At 36.4% G+C, this 18,677-nt stretch overlaps 1 protein-coding gene across 1 annotated transcript; it reads right to left on the reverse strand.

Annotated features, from left to right (window-relative positions):
• Positions 1 to 1,466: 1,466 nt before the first annotated feature.
• On the reverse strand, positions 1,467 to 13,855 carry LOC105038721 (uncharacterized). The gene is made up of 9 exons (XM_073260602.1): positions 13,698 to 13,855; positions 13,393 to 13,444; positions 13,258 to 13,315; positions 6,152 to 6,499; positions 4,042 to 4,269; positions 3,612 to 3,966; positions 3,399 to 3,523; positions 2,937 to 3,072; positions 1,467 to 1,895 (listed from the first exon to the last, which is right to left on the reverse strand). The coding sequence occupies exons 4-9, from the start codon at positions 6,493 to 6,495 to the stop codon at positions 1,656 to 1,658; spliced, it is 1,428 nt and encodes a 475-aa protein (XP_073116703.1). The 5' UTR covers positions 6,496 to 6,499; positions 13,258 to 13,315; positions 13,393 to 13,444; positions 13,698 to 13,855; the 3' UTR covers positions 1,467 to 1,655.
• Between the last annotated feature and the right edge of the window lie 4,822 nt (positions 13,856 to 18,677).

Genomic DNA, 18,677 nt, shown 5'->3' on the forward strand with positions numbered 1-18,677 from the left:
ACAGCCTTACCAACTCCAACAACCAATAATATTTTCTCAAAATAATACAACTATAACAGTACAACAGCTGAATAACACGTTTGAATCCTGATTCACTTTTAATGCTAGAAGGTACCTCTGAAATTGTTTTAATTGACATCACTCATTTAATTCATGGCGCGGACCAGCATTTTGTTGATCAGTCCTGCTTTCAATAGGTAAGGTCTACTATAGTAATTCGGCTTGTCCCATCAAATTGATTCCAAAATTTTATTTTTAAGAGAAAATTCCTGTACACCGCATGCATTGTAATAAAATACATATAAAATATACCATCCAATTATATCGAAACATATAATCATTATTTTTCAATATAAATTTAATAATATATTTAATATTTATAATTTTATATTTTTATTTAAAATATTAAATAATAAAAATATTTTTTATATTTTAAAAAATTATGATATTCTATAATCATATTATGACATCCTGCGATTAAATTATAATTTTTTTCATACAAAAATTATATTTTTTTAAAATATTATAAAAAAATATTTTTATTATTAAAAATTTATAAAATTTTTAAATAATAAAAATACTTCTCTTTTTTTTATGACACCTTATGACTAAATTATGAGCAGAAAATTATAATTTTATCGTAAAACATCATAATATGATCATAGCATATCTTAATTTTTTTAGAAGAGAAGAGAGATTTTCATTATTCAAAATTTGAAACAAAAAAAATATAACTATAGATATTAAATATATATTAAAAAATAATAACTTTATGACCCAATCAGATGGAACGATATATTTTTTTCTACACGCCATACGGTGTACAAAGAATTACCCTTAAGAAAATTATGCATCTGTTCAAGGCCTAACCTGGTGCTTCACAATGTATCATTGCTGCAGGAAGGATGCCTTGTATAGCATCGTTAGTAACCCAAAACACCGGGCTGTCTGCAGAGGAAAAACGTAAAGCATTTGGAGAGGAAGCTCCAGCATTCAAAATCACGTATGACCACAATGCCAATTAGGAGTCGTATAATTGTGCCATTTCGAAGGCTTGAAGAAAGTCCAGCCAATGGGCCAGCAAGCCAAAGCATATACATGATAACCACTGCCTAGCAAATCTCATAGACTAATGACAGATAGAATAACCATTCAAGCAACTATATGACTTGGTGATAAATGACAAACAGAGAAAAGAATGACCTAAAATCCAACCAAACAATGATCACAATTACAATTTGAAACATAGCCAAGCAGTAAACACATGCATGCGGAGGCTGCCCATACCACTAACACATTTTGTGCTACCTTCAATACAAGATTGTCACTTGCTGATGAATTATGGGCAACATTATTGTCAGAGCATATTCCCTGCTTGGATGAAAGTTTATGAGTAAGCTGCCAAAAAATTCTACGAAATCAAGATTGATCACACCTTACTAATAATGCAATGATAGCATGAAGACTTAAGAATGGTAACGATTCAGTATTAGTCTTGACTAAAAAAATCGTATGCTTCCTAATCAACAGAAGTTTTGCAGCATAAAAGCCTTTCATAGAAAGATCACTAAACCATGGATTACATCTGTCTCAGCTAATCAAAATTGTGACTAGGCTTATCAGGGTTAACATATCTCAAGCACAAAGTATTGAGATCAAAGGCCGAAGAAGCCAAGCTCACTGGCTCTCTCCTTCTCAAATGTCTCAAAGTATTGATATATGATTGTCACGGCAAGCAGGATACCAGTTCCAGAACCAATGGCCCCCATGAAATCTGCAAGAACTGTTAACGCACCAATGCACATGCCACCAAAAGCCGCCGCAGTAGGGATGTACCTGTTCAATTCCTTCTGTAAATTTGACTCCCGATGACCAGGCATCACCATTTGTTGTTCCTGCAAAATGCCCAAAGTTCAAATACACCAAATCACCAATTGCTATACATTCACCAGTATACGTGCAACAGTATCCAGTCAGTAAAATATCAAAGCATGAAACATCTATGATTTCAATCCTCGGTCCTCATCTATACAACACCCAAATGGCCATAACACAAAAAGCAAATTCCAGAAAATAACCAAGATTGAGATTAAAATCAATGCGATGTTAGATGGTAATCTCCTAGGGTTGAGACAATTGTTGGGCATTATTGCTACTCAATCAGAACTAATTTGGCCTGTACCGGTGCAGTTTTAGTCAAGACAAAAAGAACCTGCAACCTTGGAAGAGGACCTCTGCAAATTGTTGTGAAAAGGTTATGGCTGCTCGCCAAGAGAAACTGTGCCAAAAAACTGTTCCCATGACTGAATCATGGAAATAAACTTATTAATATCACAAAGTACAACCAGTCACATGAAGAATATGGAAGCAAGGAATCCATGTTTATCATGGTTTCCATGCAGACAAGTCAAAGTTTGGGCTTACAAAACTGCCAACATACGACCAGTCAAATGGATAGAAATGCGTATTTATCCAATATTGATATGTTTTGACTAGCCAGAGGAACTTTTCTGAACAATAGCCTATGCACTCACTTACTATGTACAGCTTTTATTACAAATCAAAAGGAAATAAAAAATCAACTACTACAAAAATCTATCTTTTATCACCAGTCTTGCACCTTTCTTGTTCCTTGTTGCCTACATTAAAATGACCCTTTTCTTTTATTTCTAACATATACAGTGAGCCTTCCCCCTCCAAACCCATATGTTAAAACTCGTTCCTTTCAGGTAAAACTCGTCCATTTCAGGCATTACCCAAGTCAACCACAAATCCCCACCTATAGCCAGTCCTTATGTCTGAACATTGTCAAATAGCCATTTGTTCACATATCTATACATATGACCTCCAAATCATTTCTAGCTCACCATCAAAATTTGCAGAACCTCAGTATATTCATAAATGCAATGAAAGAGAACCATAGCAAAAAACTGTACCTTAAGCTGCTTGGCCACATCTCTCGCTGATGATCCAGAGACTTCTATCCAAGTCTTTGAGAAGAGTGCACAAGCTGAGAGCATAAACACTATATAGAAAAGTGCATGGAATGGATTTGCAGCCATATCTTGCAAGCTGCATGGTTGGCTCCAAAGGATATAATAGTAAGCAATAGTAGATGAGAAAACAAAAATAATAAGATTAAGCTCCAACAACAAGAAAAGCTTCAGGAAAAAGCATGATCATGCTCCAAAAATTTCAGCAAGGTATGCACTAACACAAGAAAAAAACTAGCATGATGAAACAAAAAGCAAGCATGCACATCTTGCGGACAAACATGCATGTGTGCTTATGTATGCCCACACACGCACACACGCACGCACGCACACACAGAGAGAGAGAGAGAGAGAGAGAGAGAGAGAGAGGGAGAGGGGGAGAGAGAGATGTAACATGTTAATCACCTTGATGGTGCTGTGATATAGTAAGCCAGACCACCTACAGGGACAGATTGACCAGAATACTCAGATTCTTTCCACTTACCCAGCAGATTTACAAGGAAATTGCCACTGTACCTCCTGTATAATAACTACAATGGAAACAAAAAAAAAATAAATATTTTGGATAAAATAAATGTTAATATGGTCTGACAGTTCCATACTTGTCTGCCTGAGTACCTGGGAGATAAAATATAGGTTAGAAACAAGTGCTGACTGTAAAATGATGGGCATATTAGATGTGTAAAACAGTTTAATTGGATAGGATCCCTGTTGTCCACGGGCATTCTTTGACCTCACAGGCAGCACCACACGGAAGCCTTGGAAATATATAACAATAAGGAAGACCAAAACTGTGGCAAGCAAATTGGTCACATTTGGAAGATTTTGACGATAGAAAGCCTCACGAAGAGCACGGACTTTATCTGATCGAGTTATTAGTAGATGAAACAAAGCAATGACAGCACCTTCAAATTCAGCACCACGCCCACTGTTAATGGTTGTGGGGCTAAATGCCTTCCAGATAATATTTTCACTGCAAGATACAGCAAGAGAAATAATATTATGTGCTAAGGAGGCAAGAACGATAAATAAAAATTCATGACCTTACCATATATTGGTGGCAATGAATAAAGAAATACCGGATCCCAAACCATATCCCTTCTGCAGAAGTTCATCCAAACAAATGACAATGATACCAGCAAAGAAAAGTTGAAGTATAATGAGAATAGCATTTCCAGTTCCCAGCTGGCTGACACTACCATACATTCCAGATAGAACATATGCAACTGCCTCCCCGATAGCGATCAAGATGCCAAGTAACTTTTGTGCACCATTTCTGAAAATTAAACATGAAAACTACTATCAGGTCAACTACCCATTTGACTTGCTTTACTGATGGCTTGCATCTCATTGCCTGTAAAACAAGGATATGGTATATACAAAGTATGAAAACAAGACTCAAATGACAAGTTGACAACTATCTTTAAAGGCAACATGTTTGAAAGTAAAGAATGCAAAGAATAAAAACAATCACATGTTATTTACTTTTCTTATTAATGATACAAGGCACTCAATATTGCTTTCCAATATATCTCGGTTTTCCATGGGCAAGTGGTCGAACAATATATAATAAAAATAAGATATATATATTTTCAGGAAATGCACATACTTCATAGCAATGTGAGCTGTCATATGGCCTCTTATTTCTTGCTCAAGTACGATGGTTCATGCATCCAGCTCCTTGAATGTATTCTAGACTTAACTAATTTTGATGATCTCTTTACAGGTATTATAGCATAAGCCCAATAAAGTGTAAAGTCTTTCTTAAAAATTCTTCTATTACCATAATTATTGTAGATCTCTTATAACAATAATGTATACTAGCAGATCGGTGCATGCAAAGCGCATTAAGTTAAAAGATATTACTTACCAAAAGATAGGAAAAAAAATTATATATTTGTAATTCAGTAAATAGGAAGTAAAAATAAAAGAGAAAAGTACAAAAATTAAAATATACAATAAAATAGAGTAAAATATAAACATAAACAACACAAAGCAAAAAGAAGTAAACAAAAAATTTTAAAAAATAAGTTAAACATACAAAAGAAAACAAATTACAAAAGTCTTAATCTTGACATCCATCATCAACATCATCTTGTTCATAGTCCACTCTCTTAGATTCCAGAGTTTATAAATTGGATGAAGTCTAAATACTACCAAGGTAGCACCACTGTGATACTAGTACTGCATTCAAGTTGAAATGAAAGCATCTAATAAGTGAACGTGTCCCCTAAATGACTGTTTACCAATTTAATTTCCTAAATTTTAGAAGATACTTGATGTCAAAGCCAACACATTGTTGGCAGTATTTACAAGGGGTAGCAGCATTTGCTCTTGGTACTCAGGTGGTAATTTGTTTCTTCCTAACAAATTAGAAGATCAAATTACATCCAATATTTCCTCACCTGTTTCCTCAGTTATTGGGGATTAAAAGTAGAAGACTACTTCATCTTGAAAGAATTCAATGAGGACAAGAGCTGATACTTAGAGAACAATATATAGGAAATAAAGGTGGTGATTTGTTTCCAAACTAAGAAAAATTCGTGGATAGTGTAAGAGATGCTAAAATTAACTGAAGGACCTTTTGGTCAGAAAAGTTGATGCAGAATCCTACAGGGAATTCTAGCATTCAAAACTCCCTCATCATAGTATAGAATGATGATCACATAGCTATGCATATTTAACATAGTTGGATTCGAGTATTGCATCACTGTAGCTGCCAACAAGCTAGAAAAGGTTTACTGTATGGTTTGTTTAGATGTTCATGTAAGCCAAGGGAAACTGAGTTAGGTTTTGCCTTCCTTTCCTCATATTTCTTCTAAGACTAAGGGCAATTTTTCAGCACTTGTGTTGATTGTATAATAGCTTGTCTAAAAAACAATCAAACCAAACAAAACCTGTATGCAAAATGGTAGTGGCATTTTATTATTTTTTTCCTTATCATATCGATGGAATACTATAGTTTAAACGTTAAAACACCTCATACAAACTTGTGCAACACTGATTTTTTTTTTTTACCCGAATTTCCTTGGGTATACCTAACTACTGCAATATCATTACTCAAGATTTTATTACTGATTTGTGCAAAGTAAGAAAAAAGAATTAAAGAACAGGCGTGCTTGATAATAATGACACACATTTTGATGGTTGACACTTACAAAAGAGCACGATCCTCTCGAACACTATTGTCCACTTCAATGATCTTTGATCCAACCAAGAGTTGCATAACCAGTCCAGAAGTCACAATTGGAGTGATTCCTAGCTCCATGACGGTTCCACGGTTTGATGCAAGAATAACACGCATCCAGTAAAAAGGATCTGCTCCAGTAGTTGAGTGTATGCCATATAAGGGAAGCTGACTGCAAACCAGAAAAATGAAAAGAGAGATCACAGTGTAGATCACTTTCTCCCTAAATGGAATTTTTCGGTCAGCATTTTGAACTTCAGGCAAGAATGCCAGAAACGGTCGAACAAGATGAAGCACTCTGAACCCTCCAGCCATTTTCCTGCACCAAGAAAAGAGTATCCAATAACTATACCATTAACTGACTTGAAAGCCAGAACCAGTGGTTTTGTTTTATAACTACATGAAGAACAAACAAACAGGGAAAAGAAACAGTACATACCTTGTGAATGATAGAGGATATAAAAAAAGACTAAGAAGCTAAGAGATATAATTGGCCAACAGATAAATATGCAAGAGGATAAATGTATCACCTTTCAAGAAGAACCAAAGGAAATCATGAAATAAATATCTAACCTCAAGTGTTTCTCTCAAAAAAGTCCTCAAGTGAAAAAAGGATTTCTTACTCATAAAACCTAACTACCATTCTTTGCCAATAGGTTGGCTGTACAGTCTCCTTGATTATGCACTTAATAGAAGGCCAGAAGACCTACCTTGTCTACCATCTTTGACTGATATGTCTGGAACATCTTCTTTTACTGGCCCTCTATAACTATGCTGTATTGTTAACTAGTAGCTGCAGTTGAAGTATGGATTTGGATGGATTCTGGAAAGGAAAATCTCAGGTTTTGTTGACAGATGACTTGGTCTGTCAACGTGCATTTGTTGGCACAGTAGAAAAGTACAAATTACACAAATTACACCCATCACTTGTGAAAATACATAGACATCTTGGACTTTAAAAGAAAAGAAAACAATAAAGATGCAAAACACTATAACAACCGAGTGATTAGTCCTATTCATGGGAATTGGATGTGGTAGAGAAGTGATTCAAGATGTTCTTGTATATCAATTCCCATGGGTACTATCTTGATGTTTCCTATAGTTGGCAAAATGGCTCATCAAGAAGTTTCTAGAGGGCAAGTGATGGAATAAGAAGGGGGGAAGATAAATTGGAAGAAATGGTCAAGAAAGAGAGAGAAGATAGAGCGGAGAGGAGAAATAGAGACAAAGAGAAAGATGGCAAGAGAGATATGGATAGAAGTCGACAGATATGGGGGACATAGATCCAAAGGGAATAGGAGGAGGACAAGAGGGAGGGGAGGTGTGAGAGAAGGGAAGGGACACAGTCAGGGAGGGTGTGAAAGAGAGAACTCTCGAGGCAGAAAATAAGTATAGTTTTGTGATTTACTTGAAGCCACTATTATCACCCTTTTTTATTGTGGTCCATCTCAGATGGAATTTTCTTCTCCTTAATTGTTCTCTTCTTTTGTAATAGATGTGGTGGTTTATGAATTCCAAATATGAACTTTACTAGATATTTGTGTTCTACATTTATATTTGTTGGTGCAAAAATCTGCTTGCGCCGGAGAAGCTGGAGTCGGGGAAGCCACGGTCGCCGCCGGGACCTGCAAGGGAAGTCTAAACCAGAGGTGGGGTTGCTCCGGCAAGACCCTCCGACGCTCAAGTCAGTTCTCTGCCTCAACAAGAATGGAGTGCTCGAACGGAGAATTTAGCAGAGTTTTGAGATAGGAAAAAATGAGCTTAAAGAATAACGTATCTGAGTCCCCTTTTTATAGGCGGAGGGGGCAACGGATTGATGGCGACACCTGTAACCGTCTGGTCGTGGGCCGCCCGTGGTCAGGAGAATTTATTGCGAGTGGTAGTGGAGCGGAATCGTGGCCATCACCGCAGCTCGCCACGTGGAATCAGTTGCAGGGAGTGGAGCAGCGCCCGTTGTCGTGACTTGCCAGCGGATGGGAGAATCGCCCGGTATCCGTCGCAGGAGGTGGAGCAGGTTCGTGGCCGTTATCGTGGCCTGCCAGGGGGTAGTGGAGCTGTGCGGAATCCGCCACAGGAAGTGGGGCAGGGCGGCGACGGTTACTGCGGCTTGTCAGGGAATGATGGAGCTGCGCGGAATCCGTCACAGGAAGTGGAGCAGGGTCGTGGCCGTCATCGTGGCCTGCCAGGGGGTGCGGATCTGTTGATTGAAGCTCGGCGACGGTCGGAGCCCGGCCTCTGTAGAGGTCCGGGAGGGGTCCTCCTGGCGGCCGGAGTCGTGGGCGGAGTCTGACTTCCGTGGGAGCCCGAGCGGAGCCGTGCTGTAGGGGATGCCGGAGGCAGAGCCCGGCTCCCTTAGGAGTCCGGACGGAGCTGTGCTGCAGCTGATGTCGGAGGCGGAGCCCGGCTCCCGTAGGAGTCCGGGCGGAGCCCTCTCGGAGTTGAAGTTGCGGGCGGAACCCGGCTCCCGTAGGAGTCCGGGCAGAGTTCTCTGCAATCAAAGTTAGAGGTGAAGTCCGGCTCCCGCAGGAGTCCGGACGGAGCTTACCAGCAGTCAAAGGTAGAGGTGAAGGACGGAGCTTACCAGCAGTTGATACCGAGAGCGGAGCCTGGCTCCCGTAGGAGTCCGGGCGGAGCTGTGCTGCAGCTGATGTCGGAGGCGGAGCCCGGCTCCCGTAGGAGTCCGGGCGGAGCTGTGCTGCAGTCGATGTCGGAGGCGGAGCCCGGCTCCCGTAGGAGTCCGGGCGGAGCTAAGTCGATGTCGGAGGCGGAGCCCGGCTCCCGTAGGAGTCCGGGCGGAGCTGTGCTGCAGCTGTTGTCGGAGGCGGAGCCCGGCTCCCGTAGGAGTCCGGGCGGAGCTGTCTCGGAGTTGAAGTTGCGGGCGGAACCCGGCTCCCGTAGGAGTTCGGGCGGAGTCCTCTGTAATCAAAGTTAGAGGTGAAGTCCGGCTCCCGCAGGAGTCCGGACGGAGCTTACCAGCAGTCAAAGGTAGAGGTGAAGTCCGGTTCCCGTAGGAGTCCGGACGGAGCTTACCAGCAGTTGATACCGAGAGCGGAGCCTGGCTCCCGTAGGAGTCCGGACGGATCTGTGCTGCAGCTGATGTCGGAGGCGGAGCCCGGCTCCCGTAGGAGTCCGGGCGGAGCTGTGCTGCAGTCGATGTCGGAGGCGGAGCCCAACTCCCGTAGGAGTCCGGGCGGAGCTGTGCTGCAGCTGTTGTCGGAGGCGGAGCCCGGCTCCCGTAGGAGTCCGGGCGGAGCTGTCTCGGAGTTGAAGTTGCGGGCGGAACCCGGCTCCCGTAGGAGTTCGGGCGGAGTCCTCTGTAATCAAAGTTAGAGGTGAAGTCCGGCTCCCGCAGGAGTCCGGACGGAGCTTACCAGCAGTCAAAGGTAGAGGTGAAGTCCGGCTCCCGTAGGAGTCCGGACGGAGCTTACCAGCAGTTGATACCGAGAGCGAAGCCTGGCTCCCGTAGAAGTCCGGGCGGATCTGTGCTGCAGCTGATGTCGGAGGCAGAGCCCGGCTCCCGTAGGAGTCCGGGCGGAGCTGTCTCGGAGTTGAAGTTGCGGGCGGAACCCGGCTCCCGTAGGAGTTCGGGCGGAGCCCTCTGCAATCAAAGTTAGAGGTGAAGTCCGGCTCCCGCAGGAGTCCGGACGGAGCTTACCAGCAGTTAAAGGTAGAGGTGAAGTCCGGCTCCCGTAGGAGTCCGGACGGAGCTTACCAGCAGTTGATACCGAGAGCGGAGCCTGGCTCCCGTAGGAGTCCGGGCGGATCTGTGCTGCAGCTGATGTCGGAGGCGGAGCCCGGCTCCCGTAGGAGTCCGGGCGGAGCCGTCTCGGAGTTGAAGTTGCGGGCGGAACCCGGCTCCCGTAGGAGTTCGGGCGGAGCCCTCTGCAATCAAAGTTAGAGGTGAAGTCCGGCTCCCGCAGGAGTCCGGACGGAGCTTACCAGCAGTCAAAGGTAGAGGTGAAGTCCGGCTCCCGTAGGAGTCCGGACGGAGCTTACCAGCAGTTGATACCGAGAGCGGAGCCTGGCTCCCGTAGGAGTCCGGGCGGAGCTGTGCTGCAGCTGATGTCGGAGGCGGAGCCCGGCTCCCGTAGGAGTCCGGGCGGAGCTGTGCTGCAGTCGATGTCGGAGGCGGAGCCCGGCTCCAGTAGGAGTCCGGGCGGAGCTATTCTGATGTCGCGACGGAGCCCGGCTCCCGTAGGAGTCCGGGCGGAGGTGTTCTGATGCCGATTCCGCCGAGGGTTTCGGCTGTGGGTATTTTATATCCAACAATATTGTTAAACAATAGAACCAAGAATAAAAAAAAGTGACTAAAAGCTTGCAGTGAGAGTACATGAAGCATTAATAGGAATGATTAGCATAGAAGGATTCAGCAAAATGACCTAAAACTGATTGGATAAGCCTATATTTAGTGGCCATGTTCATATCAAGTTATTAAAGAAAATCAGTGGAAAATAAGAAATTAAAAAAAGTGGCAAATCATAGAGTTGGCAAAAGTTGCATGAAAACTAGAAGCAACAAATGACTTACATTGTCCTCATTAAAATTTCATGCACGGACTTGAGCTCAGATAACAAAAGTGAATTTAGATTAAGTAGAGATATAGTTTCAGCGGACTAAGACAAGCAAACATATAATAATATAATCAATAATAGTTTGTGGAACGTAATGTTGTTAAAGGCCTTAGGCGCACCTAGCTGCTAGGGGTCCCTGGAGCCTAGGCGCAAGGTGCAAGCGCGTGCCTGAGAGAAGACATGCGCCAAAAATAGAAAAACAGAGAATTAGCTATAGGCAAAACTTCCAGCAAGTAAAAACTACCATCTTGTTATTAAAAAGTAAAAACAGAAAAAAAAAATCTAGCTATAGGCAAGAAGTCCAGCATGTATAAACTAGCTCTAACCCAAAAACAAGAAGAAGAAGGAGAAGAAAAATGACAAGAAGAATAAAAGATTAGAGAGCAGACTAATGTGCTCTGTTATGCTCTGTTTTTTGGCCAAAAAATAGAGCATAATAAAGCATGTCAAAAGAAGAAGAAAAATAAGAAGAAGAAGAGGACTGGATGAGAGATGACTTACATGGTATTAGGCGATGAGATGAGATGGAGGTGCTTTTTAGGCAATGAGATGAGATGGAGTCTGATGGAGATGCTTCAGCTTCTGCCTTCTGATTCTTTTAGATGATTCCAAGAGCCTCATGTACATTTTTAAATCCCATTTGTCTTTCAATGATAGCTTTCCAATCCTTATTCACTATAATTGACCTTTCCAATCCCTATTTACTATAACCGACCTTTCCTATTTTTTAGAAACTAAAAATTAATATTTGCTGGAATCCTGTGCCTCTTGGGTGCCTCTGAACAATGCAGAGGTGTGCCCCTAAGGTGCCAAGGTGACGCCCATTGCACCTAGTGCCTTTTGTGCCTGAGTAGCGCCTGAGGCGTGCCTTTAATAACATTGGTGGAACATATTACATCCATGCATAGCAGAAAAGGAAAGCAAAATGGTATCCATCTGCTTCTACATATAAGTTACTTCGTATACTTATTTATGCATGTCTGTGAAACATACATATATGCATACTAAATACAGACTTACAGATATATATTAACATCAATATCTTGGTATGTCATCCATGCATATGTATGCACATATATGGAGATGAACTTGGCCATTCCAGATTAAATTTGAGGGCAAAGTTGGTTGAGTCATGACCGATGGAAATTCCAAAATAAAACCTGACAAGATTGACCATGATCTGGATTCCTAAAAAGAGCAAATTTTAAGTACTTGAGGTCCATTTATTATGCAGATTAACCAAGCTCTTACTGGGTAGAACCGCTCAATTCTGAGTAGTTCAGCCTGGTAAGGGCCAGCTTGCACTGATTCGATCCTTATTTCATATCAAGAACACGAATTGTCTGACTTCATGGTTTGTAAGATACCTATTGACCTAGAAGGTTTGGTCTGGTATCATATGCCACGTGAAAATAATTTTCAATGTTTCTAAAAAAAAAATATTTTTTTGGGCATAAATTGGCTCAATCCATCCATGTATAACCAAAAATAGTAGTTCTTGCATTAAATCATTAACAAATATAAGAATTCTGTAGCAACCCCAACTCTTTGAGATAATGGTGTCTCCCACTATATGAATCAATGCCCTATAGATATGCCCCATTCACAAAGCCTAGATTCTACATTTATAAAGAGGCACTCAAGTGTCTTTTACATAAACAAAGTCTATGATAACCTCGAAGCAATGTCCAAATTCTTGCTTTCTTTTTCAATTTCAACTCGATCAAATGAGTTTTGGTTGCAGAACTTTCTATGATTTTGCTTTTTTTTTATTATTATTATTCTTATTTTAAAGTCAATATCCTGCCTGAGGTTATACTTTGATAGCCCAAATTTTGATAACTCATATTAAGAGAGCAGCTGATAGAGAAAGTTGAGTGTATTACTCCAAGGCATCAAACTGAAAGAGTGCAAACATGTAAAATTACATATATACATACTTATGTTGCACACATGCACACTAAAAAGCACACTCACTTAACTGTGTCCCTGTGTTCGTAGACACACAGGGACGTGCATGTGTGCACACACAGATGTCTGCATATGTCCATATATCAGTGGCAAAATCTTAGCATATAGGCACTTTATCACATGGTGATCAATGAAAAACATGAATTCAGTGGCTTCTTAAATAAACCTATAAAATCTTAAATCACTAAAAAGAAAATCAAATTTAGCAAAATCAAATATTATAACATCAACTTCACATCAATAGCTTTACCTTAAGAGATTCAGAACAACATTAATATCATCCGACTTTTTAAATTATTGAAGTTACAATAACGTCCAAATGTTATTTTTATATCTGAAGGGATCTAGCTTAATCAGCTGCAGTTAAATCAATTAAGAAACATGATAGGTACTAAAATATTACCAAGAAAGATACAGCAGCAAATGAATCGGTAATACGAATCTAATTGATTAAAATCGCAAACAGCAGAGGCACAGAGAAAGAACAAGAATTTGATTGCTGAAAAGTGGAGAAGACAAAGGGAAAGGAACTTACCTAGGCCTTTGATCTGGTTTCTTCTTCTCTTGTTTTCCTCTTCCTTCTCACACAAGACCTGAGTAAATCCAGAAATCCATATTTAGCCTCCTGAGTACCACTCCACATAAATCGCCAAATTCTTTGCTCTCTTACCTCTCCAAGAAACGAAGCTCCCAAATTTATGAAGTAGATCTCAAATCACGGCCTGTAGGAGGGGAAAAAAACGAATAGTAACACAAAATTTGAGAGACTCAAGAAAAAGAAATCATAAAAAATGATCTTTTTGTATTTTTCAGAAAAAATAAACCAGAAATCTCAATTTTTAGGGTTTGAAATTAGATTTGGTTCTTGATTGGAAGTTTACAACATTGATCTAAGGAGCACCTTGCTCCTGTGTTCAAATCTTAAATACACAGACAGAACCAAGAAAGAGACAGATTAAAAGAGAAGTAACAGACCCTGAGAGAAGAATATGAGATCGGATTTGGTCGGAGAGGAGGTCGAATTTCGCCGGATCCGGTCGAAGCCACGGGTGGGAAGAGAAGAGGCAACAGAGAGAAAGAGAGAAAGCAAGTGGAAGAATCGGGGACAGAAGGGTTTTGATTGAAAAATAGCGCTAATATTAGGGCTGAAAAAAATGGCAAATGGCAAAGGGCGACTTGTTTTGTCAAGACTCGGTAGTCGTGGTCAGCGTCGGGTTCGGAAACGATTCAAATTTGGACCCGGCCAACTAATGTCAGCCCTCTTCTATGTAGGTCTGTTCAGGACGCTGTAGTTTTTAATCAAAAAATAATTTTTTGAAAAAAATCAAAAACTGTTTCAAAATAAAATATTTTTAAATTTTTTTATGTGTATGATTTTCTAAATATTTTAACTTATATGAATATTCTTTTAAAATTTATATCTATATATATAATCTCATAAATATTTTTTTATATATGTACCCACATCATTTAATATCATTAAAAATTAATAATTTAAAATTAAAATGACTAAAATACCCTTATGAATAGATGTGCAAAAAAAATTTGTGAGGTATATATATAAATAAAAAATTTTATGAGAATATTCACGTAAAATTGAATGTTTCAAAGGATATATATCCAAAAAATCTAAATTAAAATTTTTTGCATTCAATACATCTCTTTTGGTTTGTTAATTTTTTATTTATTCTAATGGAGAAAAATTAACATGCACAACTAAAATGACGAATATACTTTATTTATTGATTTACATAGATAAAATGATCTTTTTATTAAATAATAATTTAAAATTATTTTATTTAGAAAATAGACAGATCGTAACCATTCATATTTTCTATAATGTATAATAATATGCTTCTGAAAAAAATATCTAAACTTGATATTAGATGGATAGCTTATACATTTGTATCGAATGGATATAGTTATGAGTTTGAATATTATATAACAATGAGAATTTATAATCTTATTATATTTTATTTTAAAAATTTTTATTGAAAATATCTTTGTAAAATGAGATAAGATATATCATGTTGTTATAAGATGGACATTGTCATCCCCTCTTATCTAAAAATAAAATATAATATAGTATTCTAATATATAAAATATTATATAATATTATCATCATATTATTATATTATGTAATATGTTAGTATATTTCAGAGTAAGAGGATCCGAATCTATCTAGATGAAATAGATAAAAATTAAATTAAAATTTGTTACATGTATATCTTTCTAAACATTCAAATTTACATTAATATCCTCATAAAATTGCTATTTTCGCATATATCCTTATATTTTTTTTTTTGCACATCTACCTATTAGGGTATTTTAGTCATTTAAATTTTAAATCGTTAATTTTTTAATGACATTAGATAATATGGGTATATATATAGAAAAAAGAAAAAGAAAGGTATACATGCGAAACAAGTATTTTATGAGAGTATATATGTAAATATCAATTTTGAAAGAATATTCATATAAATTTGAATATTTAGAAGGGTATACACATAAAAAATTTAATATTTTTTTTATTGAAAAACTATTTGGCTATCAAGATCCAAAAATTATTCTGAAACTATAGAAGTGGTTTGCTGCATGTTTGATTGGCAAATCCAAAAACTGATTTTGATGACAAAATGATTAAAAAGGATAAATGCCAAAAATATTTCTAAAAAGTTAAAAATCAGATAGGAAGAAAGGGTGAAATAAGAGAAGGGCTATCCAAAATAGTTGAAAATCAGATAGAGGGAAGAGATGAATGTGATCTCTACTATCAAAAAGAAAATCAATATTATTTTTCTTAAAAAAATAATTTTTTGCAAACGAGATATTTTGTTTATGAGACTGTATCTATTGAAAGCGAAAGGATGTTAACTTTAGGTAAATCACATTTTAAGAAATTCTCAACGCAATCAAAAATTACTTTTGATTTATAGCTAAACACTTAAATTTTATTTTTCAATCTAAAATCGCTTTTAATGAGTACAAATATACTCCCAAATATGTACATAATATACTTGTTAAATGGAGGACAGGTTTGGTTGAGAGGAGTTAGATTCTGTAATGGAATTGAGAATAAATGACTTCTATTTTAGCTTTTTGATTAGAATAAGTCCCATTCCTATTTTGAGAAAGGAATGAGAATGTCTCAATCTATCAAAATATAATCCCTACTCTCTCTAGGATTCGAATTCTATTTCAACTCCAATTCCAATTTCAGTCACAAATCAAATATATTGGAGGATATAACCATTTCAACTTTATTCCAATCCATTCTAATTCTAGTTTGGATCTTAATTCTAATCACAAAAAAAAAAGAAAACTCAATCTAAGTTCATTAAAATAAAAAAATACAAAATAACTAGAAAATTTTTTAAAAAATAACTAGATATATTAAATTTATCTAAATATGTTAAATATATCTATGTATATTAAGGTTATCTAAATATGACAGAGATATATGTTTGAAAATATCTAAAATTATTTTAAATAATACAATATTAGCAAAGGCGTCCATTAATTATCCTCATAGAGAATTTATTAAAAAATTATTTGTCCCTAGACATAAATTATTTTAAAAAACATAAAAAATTTAGAAAATATTTGAAGCTATCTATTTGGAGTCCTTATGTAGAGTTCTGATGCATGTTAGAAATATCATTATGTCTTAAATTGTTGAATTATTTTATAAAAATTTTATGAGAAGAAATTCTTTGAAGCTATATGTTTAGAGATTTCTTAGAGGAAATGACTTATTTTAGCAAGCTTGCTTCTTAATTATTTTAGAAAATACTTTTCTTCAAATGGATTTTTTAGATTATTTTAGTAAAATGTAGAATCTCTTATTAATTATTTTGGAAAATGTAGAAAATCTTTTTATTTAATTTTTGCTAAGCCCTATTTGGAAAATGCATAAGTTATTTTAGGGATGCAAAAATTTAGAGAATATTTAAATCCATTCATTTAGGGAACTCTTCTTAATTGTTTTAGAAAATTTATTCTATAAAAAAGACTATTTGACCATCCATTCAGAAATTTCTTAGAAAAAAAATTTAGGAAGCCTGCTTTTAAATATTTTCCTCCACCTAGAAATTTCTTACTTTAGAAATATAGAAAATCTTTAAGAAAGTTAGAAACTCTTCTTAATTATTTTTTATCGTGCTCTATTGACATGAGAAAAATTCCTCAAAAAATATAGCCAGTTGTGCAAAAGATTTTTAATTATTTTAGGAAACATAGAATTTAATTACTTTAGGAAATATATAAACTCTTCTTAATTTTTTTTATGGTGCCCCATTTAAATTTGACATGCTTATTTTTTTTAAAAATCACCTTGCAGTCAGGTCACGGCAACTGAAGTGATTGGAAGGGTTAAATGACAATTAGTGCCGAGGAATGATTATTAGTTAATAAATATATTCTACTTATAATTTATTTTTCATTCTAATTTTTTAAAAATATTTATTTTTTTATTATATAAATTTATATTTATATTTTTAATATCTCCCCATACATCATGCATTAGTATTAATTAACTTTGACTTAGAATTCATTAGGTAAGACTCATTCTTAACTTTTGATCACTACAACAAAATAGATTATGGCTAATTACCATCACTAATAGCTGATTTGCCATTGCTAATATTATTAGTGATGGTACACTGTCATTAAAAATCTGATAAAAATAACCTCATCGTTAATTACCACTATTAGCAAAAGCAATTCAGCCGTCGCTAATAAAGCTAATTAGCGACAGTTTTAGCAATAAAAAGCCATCGTTAATAATTTTAATTTTTTTAATTAAAATATTAAAAAATTATTAACAATGATTTAACTATCACTAATAATTTTTTTATTTTTTTAATTAAAATATAAAAAAACTATGAGCGACGATAATTATTATTGCTAATGCCATCACTAATAGTTTTTAATTTTTTTTAAAATTTATAATTAAATATTTTAAAATCTATTTTAATCACATTAATAAGTAATAATATTTTTTAAAATCTGTTATAAATAAAATAATAATTATTTAATATAATTATAAATATAAAATTAATTATATTATATTAAAAATATAAATTATATAATTTTATAAATTCATACTATTTTACAAGTACCAAAATTATATACATATCAAAAAATATATATATATGTAAGATCCTCCTCATCTTCCTAATTCTATACATTCTCTCCAACAGTTGGTGGATGAGAATAGAATGTCTTAGTATCTTGTAACGAAGAAAAATAAAATATTATTAATAAATTTTGATACGAAAGTATATATGTTAATACGAAGGAGTATATTTCGATATACTGCTCTGATTTTCTAGCAGATTATTTTTATACATTTCATTTGATGATACAGAGTTATAGACACTTCTGGCCTATCGATTGAATGGTTAGATTGAATTATTATCCTCTAGATCTTATTTTCAAATTATTAATAAATTTTGATATGAAAACGTATATGTCGATACAGAGGTGTATATTTTGATATACTACTCCAATTCTCAAACAGATTATTCCATATAATTTTTCGATCTGTACAAAAATATATAAATATATGGATACTATAAAATATGTACATTAATCAAAAGATGGATCTATCGTTATATACAAATAAATATTTTTAAAATTTTTAAAATATTGAATTTCTAAGTAAAGAATATTATTGTAAATAAATACGGTCGGGAAGCGCATCCCACATATGTGGACTTAAAGTATGCCAGACAACTAGGCCGTATGAGCACACACTACAAAAAAAAAGGCTATTAGCGACGGCTAGGAGTAAAATTTTTAAAAAAAATAAAATAAAAATTTAAAAATAGTACTTAAATCAGAGACCAACAAAGTAAACAAGGGAAAGAAGAAAAGAAAAACGCTCAGATCTGCCATTAAAAAATAAGACATTGCAAGTTCCTCTGCACCTTTAACCATGAGGTAGTTGCAAGC

Source organism: Elaeis guineensis, chromosome 1 (assembly GCF_000442705.2).
Source record: "Elaeis guineensis isolate ETL-2024a chromosome 1, EG11, whole genome shotgun sequence".
Lineage (NCBI taxonomy): Eukaryota > Viridiplantae > Streptophyta > Magnoliopsida > Arecales > Arecaceae > Elaeis > Elaeis guineensis.

What these genes read in the sequence shown, in the direction of transcription:
- LOC105038721 (XM_073260602.1), bottom strand. Translation starts at nt 6,495, where the DNA reads ATGGCTGGAGGGTTCAGAGTGCTTCATCTTGTTCGACCGTTTCTGGCA. An exon ending in CGAGAGGATCGTGCTCTTTT is followed by an intron (nt 4,270 to 6,151) that starts GTAAGTGTCAAC and finishes TTTAATTTTCAG; the next exon opens with AAATGGTGCACAAAAGTTAC. An exon ending in TTCATTGCCACCAATATATG is followed by an intron (nt 3,967 to 4,041) that starts GTAAGGTCATGA and finishes TGTATCTTGCAG; the next exon opens with TGAAAATATTATCTGGAAGG.